General features: G+C 41.1%; 1 protein-coding gene across 1 annotated transcript in view; it reads right to left on the reverse strand.

Moving 5' to 3' along the window:
• Positions 1 to 12,310, reverse strand: part of LOC134566161 (protein-glutamine gamma-glutamyltransferase E-like) — a 122,117-nt gene that overhangs the window by 80,674 nt on the left and 29,133 nt on the right. Inside the window, exon 4 of the mRNA XM_063425866.1 lies at positions 4,310 to 4,428. Within this exon, the coding sequence (XP_063281936.1) occupies positions 4,310 to 4,428 (119 nt within the window). The remainder of the gene's footprint in view (positions 1 to 4,309; positions 4,429 to 12,310) is intronic.

Raw genomic sequence — 12,310 nt, forward strand, 5'->3', positions numbered from 1 at the left:
AACAGGCGAATACAAACAGGTGAATTATTGCTGTTAAGTGGCCTGACGGGGATTCGGATGAATCCCCTAGTTCGTGGGGTTCTTTCTACCGAACGGCGGGCCGTTCGGTAGTTTCCCCACGAAGTATTGGGAGTCTGGAGGTCTCAGCGGTGGTTGCCTAGTCAAGTGTCCGATTTCGGTTCCAGACACTCGACGGCAAAACACCGCTGTTCGGCAGTTTAAGATGGCCGCCGCCACGTGTTCGTATCCCGAATGGCGGCCACCCAGAGGACAAAGACCACACTGCACGAATAGGTAATTACCCGTTTGCAACATTGTTGCAAACGGTAATTGAAGGCACACTTTACACAGGGTGGTCTGGTTGTTCGGTAGTTTCATTCCCTTGTTTCATTCGAATGATTCTACTGAACAACCAGAGGAATACAGTACTTTACACACATTCAACTGCCAATATAACCGGATACAATGATTTCTATGCATGTTCACACACATTAAACTAGCAATATGACCGAATACAATTATTCCCATACATGTTGTAGGACAGCCCGGTACCAATCCGCTACACCGACTATTGGCTATTTCTTGCAACTGTGTTTCGTTCTGTGTTCCTGACCTCAGCTAGTATTTTGACTATTCTCTGGTACAATAAGTAAGGCCATTCTAAGAGCTGGTTAGACATTATCCTTATTTCTAAGTGTGATACTAATACTGTGTGTTGGATCAATTGTAATCCTGACAAAACCTTCATTTGAGCAATAGACATAACATTTGAAATCCACCCTACTCATGGTTAAAGTCAGTGGTGGAATTACCACCGGTGCAGCTGCATCATGGCCCACACTATTTGGGGATCCATTGGGTGGTCCGACCGATATTACTGCTTTATCACTGATCAGGGGCCCGGTCTGGGGCTGTGGCCCTTTAAGAGCCTGACCAAACCCTGTAGTGTTGTTCGAGGGAGGGAGGAAGGGAGGGAGGCAGCATGAAGGGAAAGAGATATGAACTGCTGCAGACTCCACACTCACATCAGATTCAGCCAGCATCACCAGGACTCCAAGCAAGCCACCCTCCTGGACATAAACTAATAAGAGTGGCTGCATGTATAAAAAGTGATATTTATGTCTTTATGTCAGTGTGTGTGTGACTGTGTAAAAGTGTATATGAATGTGTGTGTTAATGTGTAAGCATACCTGTGTGCCTGTCTGTGTGTGTGTGTGTGTGTATCAGTGCTGGCGTGTCCATAAGGCGGCCCAGGGGCGCATATTTCTGGGTGTGGCCGGCAGGAGGAAAGCGCACAGTGTTCCTCTCCTGCCGGTCACTTCTCGTAGCGTGGCAGAGTGCCAGCAACTCAACCCACCCTGCTTTCCATTCTCTGCATTGCCGCGGACGGTGTGGTGGGGGCGGGGATATAAACACGTCATATCTCTGCTCCCTTTTGTTATCGGCATGGGAGGAAGTCCTCCCAAGAAGACTGGAGCAGAGAGGAGGGGGGCTGGCCATTTTAGGACTGTGTGTCTGTACATCTTATATCTGTGATTGTGTGCCCGAATAACTAGGTCTGTGTGCTTGTATGGTTGTGTGTCTGTATATATGTATTTTTCCCATATCTATGTCTGTAGATAGATAGGGGCTTGGGGGAAGAAAGACACAATGGGGCTTGGGGGGGGGGGGGCGGTGGGGGGAGTAGGAAATACATAAGAGGGATTGTAAGAGACAGACCAAAGGGGGTCTTTGATCACTGACAAAGAAATGATCAGTCTATAATTTTAATAGCAGGTGTATTTTAACAGTGAGAGATGGAACAAAAAAATTACAGAAAAACGCTTGTCAAAAAAGTTATACATTGATTTGCATGTCAATGAGTATTTGATCCCCTATCAGCAAGATTTATGGCTTCCAGGTGTTTTATATACAGGTGACGAGCTGAGATTAGTAGCACTCTCTCAAAGGGAATGCTCCTAATCTCAGTCTGTTACCTGTATAAAAGACACCTGTGCACAGAAGCAATCAGATTCCAAACTTTCCACCATGGCCAAGACCAAAGAGCTGTCCAAGGATGTCAACAAGATTGTAGACCTACACAAGGCTGGAATGGGCTACAAGACCATCGCCCAGCAGCTTGATGAGAAGGTGACAACAGTTGGTGCGATTATTCGGAAATGGAAGAAACACAAAATAACGGTCAGTTCTGGTGCTCCATGCAAGATCTCACCACGTGGAGTTTCATTGATCATGAGAACAGTGAGGAATCAGCCCAGAACTAAACGGGAGGATCTTGTTAATGATCTCAAAACAGCTGGGAACAATTGGTAACACACTATGCTGTGAAGGACTGAATTCCTGCAGCGCCCGCAAGGTCCCCCTACGCAAGAAAACACATGTACAGGCCCATCTGAAGTTTGCCAATTAACATCTGAATAAATTAAGTGGAGAACTGGGTGAAAGTGTTGTGGTCAGATGAGACCAAAATCGAGCTCTTTGGCATCAACTCCATTCACAGTGTTTGGAGGAGGCGGAGGAATGCGGCCTATGACCCAAACAACACAATCGCCTCCGTCAAAATGGAGGTGAAAACATTATGCTTTGGGGGTGTTTTTGTGATAAGGGGACAGGACAACTGCACCTCATCAAAAAGGACAATGGTCGGGGCCATGTACCATCAATTCTTGGGTGAGAAACGCCTTTCCTCAGCCAGGGCAGTTAAAATGGGTCTGGTATTTCAGCATGACAATGACCCAAAACACACAGCCAAGGCAACAAAGGAGTGGCTCAAGAAGAAGCACAATAAGGTGACGGGTGGCCTAGCCAGTCTCCAGACCTTAATCCCATAGAAAATCTGTGGAGGGAACTAAAGGTTCGAGTTGCCAAACGCAAGCTTTGAAACCTTAATGACTTGGAGAGGATCTGCAGAGAGGAGTGGGACAAAATTCCCTCCTAAGATGTGTGCAAACCTGGTAGCCAACTACAAGAAACATTAACCACTGATTGTCAATGTTTTGCCACCAAGTACTACATAGAAGGGGTCAAATACTTATTTCACTCATTGACATGCAAATCAATTTATAAAACTTTGACATATTTTTCTGGATTTTTTTTTTTTTTGTTACGCTGTCTCACTGTTAAAATACACCTTCCATTAAAATTATAGACTGATCATTTTTTGTCAGTGGGCAAAAGTTCAAAATCAGCAGGGAATCAAACACTTTTCCCCCCTTACTGTATGTATGTATGTATGTATGTATGTATGTATGTATGTATGTAGCAGTGTATATGCATACATCCAAGCAAACTAAACATGCTAACATTCCTGCAATCCAACCCAAATATTGCATCCAAACACACCCCTGCATTCAAACTCAAATTATATACAAACACACCCCTTCACTGAAACACCAATACTACACACAAATGTACATCCACAGTTAAAAACAAGCATTACATCCAAACACACCTCTGTATTAAAACACTAAATATATATATCCAAATATTCCTTCAAAACACCAACACTACACACAAGTACAGCACTGTTTTCAAATGGTGTGTGCATATATAAGGTTGTATACAAATAAAAATATGCCGCTATATGCACACACATACTCTATACAAAAACATGCTTCTATTCAAACGCACAAACACTGCTCACAAATACAACCCTGCAAAGAAGGGCAAATGGTAGATTACTAGCTGGCATAGCATCGTTAGAGTTGAAAGACAAAAGGAGGGGGGAGGGGAGGAGTGCCCAAAAACATTTCTGCACCAGGGCCCTCTCTACATTAGTTCAGCCAATCAAAGACTTCCCAATGCAGCTAAATGAGAAGTTTTGAAAGGCAGGTGCTCTGAGCAATTGCTACCTCACGTTTAGCTCCACTTCGCTAAACATCCAGGAAGTTTGATTGAGATTGATTTGCCAGGTGATGTAAAAAGGTTACATGTTTGATTTGATTCAAGTCAATATATTTTCATAGAAGTTGGACTTTCAAATGATTTTTAAGTTTTCTGATAGCAAAACTCAGCAACTGCAAAATAACCCATGGGCTTTTTACCCTACAACCTTCCTTGTTGCAATAGTGGATTGATAGTAAGATGCTTGGTGGTGGACCTTTAGTTGTAGTGGCCATGAGAAGAGGCAAGTGCCACGTTAGCAAAGACCTATAGCTGTATTAAAATTACAAAGACTCTTCCTGGTGTTTGGGGTGTGTTTACTACACAATTATTGTAATGCTAAGAGTTGTACGTAGATTATTTTTCGTTATAATCATGTAAACACTCCTCATCCCTGCCTTTGATGCCATTGGACAATATACATTACCTGTCCAAAGTCCCATGGTCTACTGTTAATGATTGGTTCATGGCCATATAAAATTAGTCCAGTATCATTTAGTACATATTCTCTTCTTTCCTCTTCAATGGGCATGAATACCTCGTCACCTGCAAAGTATATGAAGGACAACACATGATTATTTACCAATGTGAGAATTTTTTTATATTATATATATATTTTATTTTTTTTTATATATATATTTTTATATATATATATATTTTTTTAGTTTGGCTATTTTGGAATACCGTGACTCCCAATGGACTAAATGAATATATTTCTTATTTGCAATTTCAATTTAGATTTAAATTTGCCTATGCATAAATAGTTTTTTTTCTGTTTCCTGGTTTTTGTTTTTTTTCCAGGAATTATAATTAGGTATATAATGTCCTAATAGTTTTACAATATTAACGGCATTGTCTATATTCTGCAATATGTGGCTGTTCTCATTGTGGATGTTTATGGTGTACCAACATTAGAACTCATTCCTCCTGTGACTCACTCCAGCCCAATAGTTTAGCTTAAAGTATTAAAAGGATACTGCAGACCCCTAAAGCTTTTTGAACAGTTTGTTCTTCTAAAAGCTAGCTAACCCCAGGTTAAATAGAAAAAAATTACCATGTCAGACTTCTGGCTCACCTTTGAGCTCTACAGAGAGATAATCTGTTCCTGGTTCCCTCAACGCAGAGAAGAACCAGCCTTGTGCCTACACAAATTGGTGGATTTAGGGCACAAACTTCCCATTCTATGACTATCCCAAGGCAATGAAAGCTGTAGCTCCTTTTTACATCCGTACAGATTGGAGCCAACTTGATACGGAGCTATTCAAAACGCCCTGGTAAATGCCTTGCCAGCCTCTTTCTAGGGAGCCCAGGAGCTGTCCGACTGGCCACCTCAGGTACCCCCCCTGAGGCTGGCACCTAGTTGTGATGCAGGCGGGTGGTGAGGGAGCACTCTCCCCTGAGATCTCCCCTGCTCCCTCGCACACACTGCGATGCTGGAGCCAGAATGTGACATCACTACGGCCCCAGCATCACTGAGAGGCATGCGAGGGAGCCAAGCTTCCTCGCCGTGTGCCTGACTTTCCGACTGACCGCCAGATGACCTGCAAGCCCCAGTAGATCCCAGGGAAGAATCTACCAAAATTACACCAAAATGTAAGCAAAAAAAATAAAATAAATGCGAGTGTGTTAGTGCGTGTCTGTTAGTGAGTATCAAAGAGTGTGTGTGTGTGTGTCACTGAGAGTGTATATGTCAGTGAGTGTCACTGAGAGTGTGTGTATCCATGTCTGTCAGTGAATGTGTGTGACACAGTATGTCTGTCAGTGAGTATGCATCTGTATCTGGTCAGTGAGTGCGTGTCTGTAAGTGTATATGTGGATCTGTCAGTGAACGTGAGTGTGTGTTGGCTAAACAGTGTGAGAGACAATGACTATCTGTAAGTGAATGTATGTCAGTGCATGCATCAGTGAGGGTGTGTGTGACAGGAAGAGATATTTGGAGGGAGGGGGGGGGGGGGGGTGCCTGAGTTTTGCCATGTCCAGGACAGCACAAAACCAGAATATACCACTGCTCCATGTCAAATATCTTCATGGTGTACACTTTGAGTTTCACCATTGTATAGTTGTGCTGTATTCTTCTGTGATTGTCCATTCTCCAGTGTCACAGAATAAATACATTCTGGTGCTCAGTAATCCAGAGAAGGTTGCTTGTAACGATTTAGTGAACGTTCAAATGTAACCCAAACCAGATCTCCAAATTTTAAAAATTAGAGATTTATTTTGTTGGAACTTCCTTTTTTGCCATTTTAAATGGAACACATTTTTTTGGTATCAGAAGGTCTAATTTAGACTTTCATTTCTTTCTATCCGTAGCAAAGCTGGTGATTCACATGTTGCTGGGAGCTGCATATACAGGTAATGTACCAGAAAGTGCTCTACAGATTGTTTGCACCCATGACTTCTGTTTAAGTGTGCTTTTATGGATTAAACAAACCCCTCAGCCTGGCCATTTGACCGAGGGTGATTAGGAGTTAATGGTTTGATTCCATGCGAAGCAAGAACCTCATTTAAGCTCTATAGAAACAAAATGCCTCCAGGTCATGCAACGTCTTTGATCGTCTTGAATGAACCACACATTTGAGATCTCCCCAGTGTGGCTTGATGATATTAAGGTCAGGAGACTGATGTTGGCCACTCCAGAACCTTCACTTTTAGGCTATAACCACTGGAGGGTCAACTTGGCCTTGTGGTTAGGGTCATTTTCATGCTGGAAAGTCCAAGAGCTTCCAATGCGCATGCCTTCATGCATTAGAATGCAAATTGTCTGCCAGTATTTTCTGATAACATACTGCATTCATCTTGCCATCAGCTTTCACAAGATTCCCTGTGCCTTTAGAACCCACGCCCCTGCAAAGCAAAAATAAAAACTAAATCAGTGAGCCACCCCCACCTCTCCCAGTGAAGATGGTATTCTTTTCACTATAGGCCTTGTTGACCCCTCTCCAAACATAGTGTTAATGGTTGTAACCATAAAGCTCTATTTTTGTCTCGTTACTCCAATTACAGTGTGCCAGAAGCGGAGGCGTGTCAAGCATATTGTAACCAGGCCTTTTTGTGGCATTGGTGCTGTAAAGGCTTCTTTCTGGCAACTTGACCATGCAGCTCATTTTTGTTCAAGTATCGCCATATTGTGCTCCTTGAAGCAACCACATCGTCTTTTTCCAGAGCAGTCTGTATTTCTCCTGAAGTTACCTGTGGGTTTTTCATTGTATCCCAAACCAATTTTTTGGCAGTTGTGGCTGAAATCTTTCTTAGTCTATCTGACCTTTGCTTGGCATGAAAAGAAACCTGAATTGTCCACTTCTTAATAAGTGATTCAGGGCGTTGGATATATTTTATTATCCTTTTCCATCTTTATAAAGTTCCATTAGCTAGTTACGCAGGTCTTTTGACAGTTTTTTTCTGCTCCCCATGGCTCAGTATCTAGCCTGCTCGGTGCATCCACGTGAGAGCTAACAAACTCATTTAATATTTATACACATACACTAGTTGCAATTTAAAAAGCCACAGGTGTTGGAAATTAACCTTTAACCTGTATGTGTCACCTTGTGTGTCTCTAACAAGGCCAAACATTCAAGAGTATGTAAACGTTTGATCAGTACAATTTGGGGGATTTCTGTGATTATGAATTAAAAAGGAGCCAAAAACACCATGTGATAAATTTCTTCATATGATCACTATCCTTCAACAAAATATTTTTTTTGCATAATCAGTTATTTTCAAAATCAATGCCAAAATTTCACAACTTCTGCCAGGGAATGCAAACTTTTGAGCACAATTGTATATCATCGTCAAGATAGGGGGGAGTTTGTGAGGGGATTGTTGTGCCATCATTTGTTTTTCATGCTGCTTTAAAGCCCATTGAATTGCGGTTGGCATGGAATGCCGTTATGCAATTAAATTTTATTTACTGATGTTGTGGACATGAGTATTACGTCTGGCCATTTATAATGGACATTAATTATGACCAAATAGGTTTGACCTGCAACTGGTCCTGCAGAGTCAACATGTAGTCTTGACCCCGGTTATTCTACCAATGGCCAGGTTTGTATGCAAGATTTAGGTGGGTTTCTTTACACCTGGTTGCAACCATTTGAATTCTTAACCTGTTTCCTTATTTTCATTTCTAGTAACCAAAAAAGGGATTTCTAGAGGTTTGCTTAATTCGTAGAATTCCAGGATATCCTTTATTTAAAAAAAAATAAAAAAAATTTAAAAAAAATATATATTTTTTTTTTTTACATTTAGTTTTCTTCCACTCATTTTGAGAATAAGAACTCTGAATCACATCACAACCCAGTCATCCATTATTAGGACTTCCAGTCTTACTGATCTGCGACATCCTTTTTCAGTATACTTCTTGACAACCGCTTATAATCAGCCACTATGATTGATGCATTATCTTTTACACATGTTTCAACATTTGTGGAATACATTTATTTCAAGATTACCTGCAGTAAAAATAATGTTATAAGTCTCACTTGCAAAACTAAGATTAAGGGGTTCCAGGTGCTAAAATCAATTGCACAAAAATGTATATCAAATATATGAAATAAAAACAGTTAAACAAAACAGGTGGCGGGGGGCGTGATGTTGGAAGACACGTGACGAGGACGCGCACGCAATGAGGGTAGGAGACAATGCCCGCGGGGAAGAAGCGGCTGAGTGTTTGACGGGAGAGTGAAGCAGCGAGCAGTGCGAAGGAAACAAGCTAAGCGAGGAGAGACTCGGAAACCAAGGAAAGCAGTGCTGGTAGTCACTGATACAAACAAATGTAGCGAACATATCGTGCTGAGAAAAAGAAAATAGGAAACAAGTGCGAAATTATTATAAGCTAAGTACTTGTACCTGGCATTCTCATTGTCACTAATATTTTAATACCTTGCTTTGTTATCAGGTATTTTTAATTTTTTTATTATCATTCCAATATCCTACTATAAGTCCATTATAAGCTCTAAAAGCTAAGTGCAACCATTGATGGGTATGACAGTTGGTATTCAAACCGCCGTTTCATAGAAGCACTGACAAGGTTGCCATGATTGAAGCCTGAAGCCTGTAAGCGGAAAAAATAAAATAATGAAAATCCGCAAAAAGGAAAGAAAGGAAAAAGGAAATCATTTTATCTAATATTTTTCTTTTTAGAGCAAATTTTTTTTTCTTTTTTTTTCCTGTTAAGGGGAACAATCTATAGAGAGTAAAAGCACAACATATTGGATTAGTACTCTTAAAAGTGGAAAATTTAAAACAGGTTAAAATGGCATCAAGTCAAGAAACAGAGATTTCAACAATGGAACTCTCCCATTCTACCTTACCACCTTCCCTGAAAATAATGATAGAAGAAGCTGTAAAAGATATTAAAAGGGAACAAACTGACAAATTCTTAGATATAAAATTGGATATTGCAACATTAAATGATAAAATGCAAAGCAGAGAAGAAATAAGAGACTTTCAAATGAATGAGTTAAAAGAATCCCATAAGACAATAATAAAATTAAAAGAAATGGAAGATAAAGTCTGCATAATGGAAGACAGATCAAGAAGATGCAATTTGAGGATCAGAAATATTCCTGAGGAAGTAACGGGTAGCAATTTAAAATAATTTTTTGGAACTTTTATGGACCATATAGGAATACAGAGGAAACAACTAGAGCTACAAGTTATAAGCATACACAGATTACCGCAAAGAAAACAAGATCATAAGTATCCTAGAGATGTAATTGTTGCAGTATACTCACAAGATTTTAAATCACAGATGTTTTATAAAGCATGAAATGCGCCAATTACAGAGGATAATTTTAAAAATCTAAGAATTCTGAACGATCTTTCCGCTACTACAAGGTCCAGAAGAGCAACGTTTGCACCAATCTTTACGATTTTGAAAAAACAATCTAAAGTTTAAATGGAACCCCCAATCTAAACTGCTAATTTCATATAAAGACGAATGGAGAGGATTCAATTTGCTAGAACACGCACTGGAATGGCTAAATGCTAATGACTTGGCTTAAAATTTGGAGTTCCAAAAAAAAATATTCTTTATGTAATTAAGGGAAATATGACATAACACATTGATAGTACACTTAGTATGAATAGGTTTGCAATCAAGTATGAAAGCAGCCTTATAATGAAAGTCAAGTCTATGCACTGAATTTGCACAAGAAACTCAAAATAAGTTAAAGTTAATAATTGGGAGATTTTTTTTTTTTTTTATGAATTATTAGAATTATATGAAACGTATGTAATTGATTAAGATAGTAGGCACGTTTACAATTAACGATTGGATCCTGCACTAAATCTACATATGAAACTTAGTCTTAAGAAAATGTGTGATGAGATTTAATGTTTGGATATATGTCATAAGATATAGGTGTTAATTAGTGAGACAAACTACATGTCTATAAACATCTAGTTTGGGGATCACAAAATGATAGGTTTTTTTTGTTTTTTTAATGTAATTTAATAGATATTGATACTAAAAGGGAAATATGGCATAACACTTTGATAGTACAGTTAGTATGAATAGGTTTGCAATCAAGTATGAGAGCAGCTTTGGATATTATGAAAGTTAAGTGTATGCACTGAATCTGCACAAGAAATGCAAAATAAGTTAAAGTTAATAATTGGGAGATTTTTTTTTTTTTTTATCAAGATAGTAGGCACGTTTATAATTAACGATTGGATTTTGCACTGAATCTACATATGAAACTTAGTTTTAAGAAAATGTGTGATAAGATTTTATTTTTGGATATAAGTTATGTAACGGATCACCTGGCACCCCGACTGGGTACCTCCGTTAATGGATGCTCCTAGTGCTTCCTGAGGACTCCAAGCACTCTGGCAGACACCACAATCACCGAATCCGAGAAACCTTTAAATTCTCCCAAGCATATGAATGCTGTAGACCATTGAATAGGAACCATACGAATAGGCTTGTACTCCTAGCAGTCAACTGGAACAGCATGCAATAAATCCTTCCCCCAATAATGAGACGACACATCACTTTGAGGGTAAAACAGGAACTCTGGACTGGCTCATCCAGCCTGGCTTTTATTTCCATCTCACACATACAGGCCACACCCAGGGGGAGGCATAAAAGAACCAATGACATAGATGTTACCTCCCACACATCCCCTCCCCTTAGTGTGACACATAATCCCATTATACATACAGTGTAAAATATACTTTTACACAACTTTCATAACTTTAAAACCATACATCACATTCACATAAAAATACATATCCACAATCAATCCATTCAGGGGAACAACATATTAAAAAATGGCATGAATCCGACCAGGGGTTCAAAAGTTACTAAAAGTATCTTTTGTTCCTTTCTGGCTGGCAGAAAAACATCCCCACAATGCACCCTGGTTTCCTCCCTTCTGCCCTGGAGTTAATTGGAGAAGTAATCCAATTACCCAGGACTCCATTAACCACATGGTTGCAAAACAACATAAAACACTTTAAAATACATAAAGTCACATTTACACATAACACACAGACATTTCACCTATCCCCAGATAGCTGGGATCTGCACGCACAAAACTACCGAATAGCGCGCAGATCCTACTCACACAGTACAATTGCCATGGAGCTAAAGTCTTTCCCATAGTCTTTCATTATATGAATAGGCTCCATGGTACGGCTATCTGGGGTATCACATTCCCATAAAGTCTGGTCCATAGTCCAAAGGCAAGAGGCGGGCAATCAGCCCCGTCCAAGGACACGTGGCGAGGTCGGTTTCGCCACACTTCTCCCCTTTACCCCCCAGACTAACAGGGTACTTGACCTCCTGCCGGTCAGTGCCCTTGTTAGTCCAGCAGCCCACCCACAAGACAGAAACAGCAGAGCAGCCCACCCACAATAAACAGTTACTACACCTGGGTGAGGGAGAATCTTGTCCAGGTTCAGGTGCCTCACCACGGCTGTGTGGGGGACTGGTAGGCTGCCTTGGTAGGTTGCTGAGGGGGCAGAGACCAGCGGTACTCTGTCCTGTTGCCAGCACTACCACGGGAGTAGTCTGGTTGGAGCCTGGTTGCTGGAGACCGACTGTCTCCCCTTTAAATACACCGCTCTGCTGCTGGAGACCGACTGTCTCCCCTTGAGTTACACCGCTCTGCTGCTGGAGACCGACTGTCTCCCCTTGAGTTACACCGCTCTGCTGCTGGAGACCGACTGTCTCCCCTTGAGTTACACCGCTCTGCTGCTGGAGACCGACTGTCTCCCCTTGAGTTACACCGCTCTGCTGCTGGAGACCGACTGTCTCCCCTTGAGTTACACCGCTCTGCTGCTGGAGACCGACTGTCTCCCCTTGAGTTACACCGCTCTGCTGCTGGAGACCGACTGTCTCCCCTTGAGTTACACCGCTCTGCTGCTGGAGACCGACTGTCTCCCCTTGAGTTACACCGCTCTGCTGCTGGAGACCGACTGTCTC

Source organism: Pelobates fuscus, chromosome 6, assembly GCF_036172605.1.
Source record: "Pelobates fuscus isolate aPelFus1 chromosome 6, aPelFus1.pri, whole genome shotgun sequence".
Classification (NCBI taxonomy): Eukaryota; Metazoa; Chordata; class Amphibia; order Anura; family Pelobatidae; genus Pelobates; species Pelobates fuscus.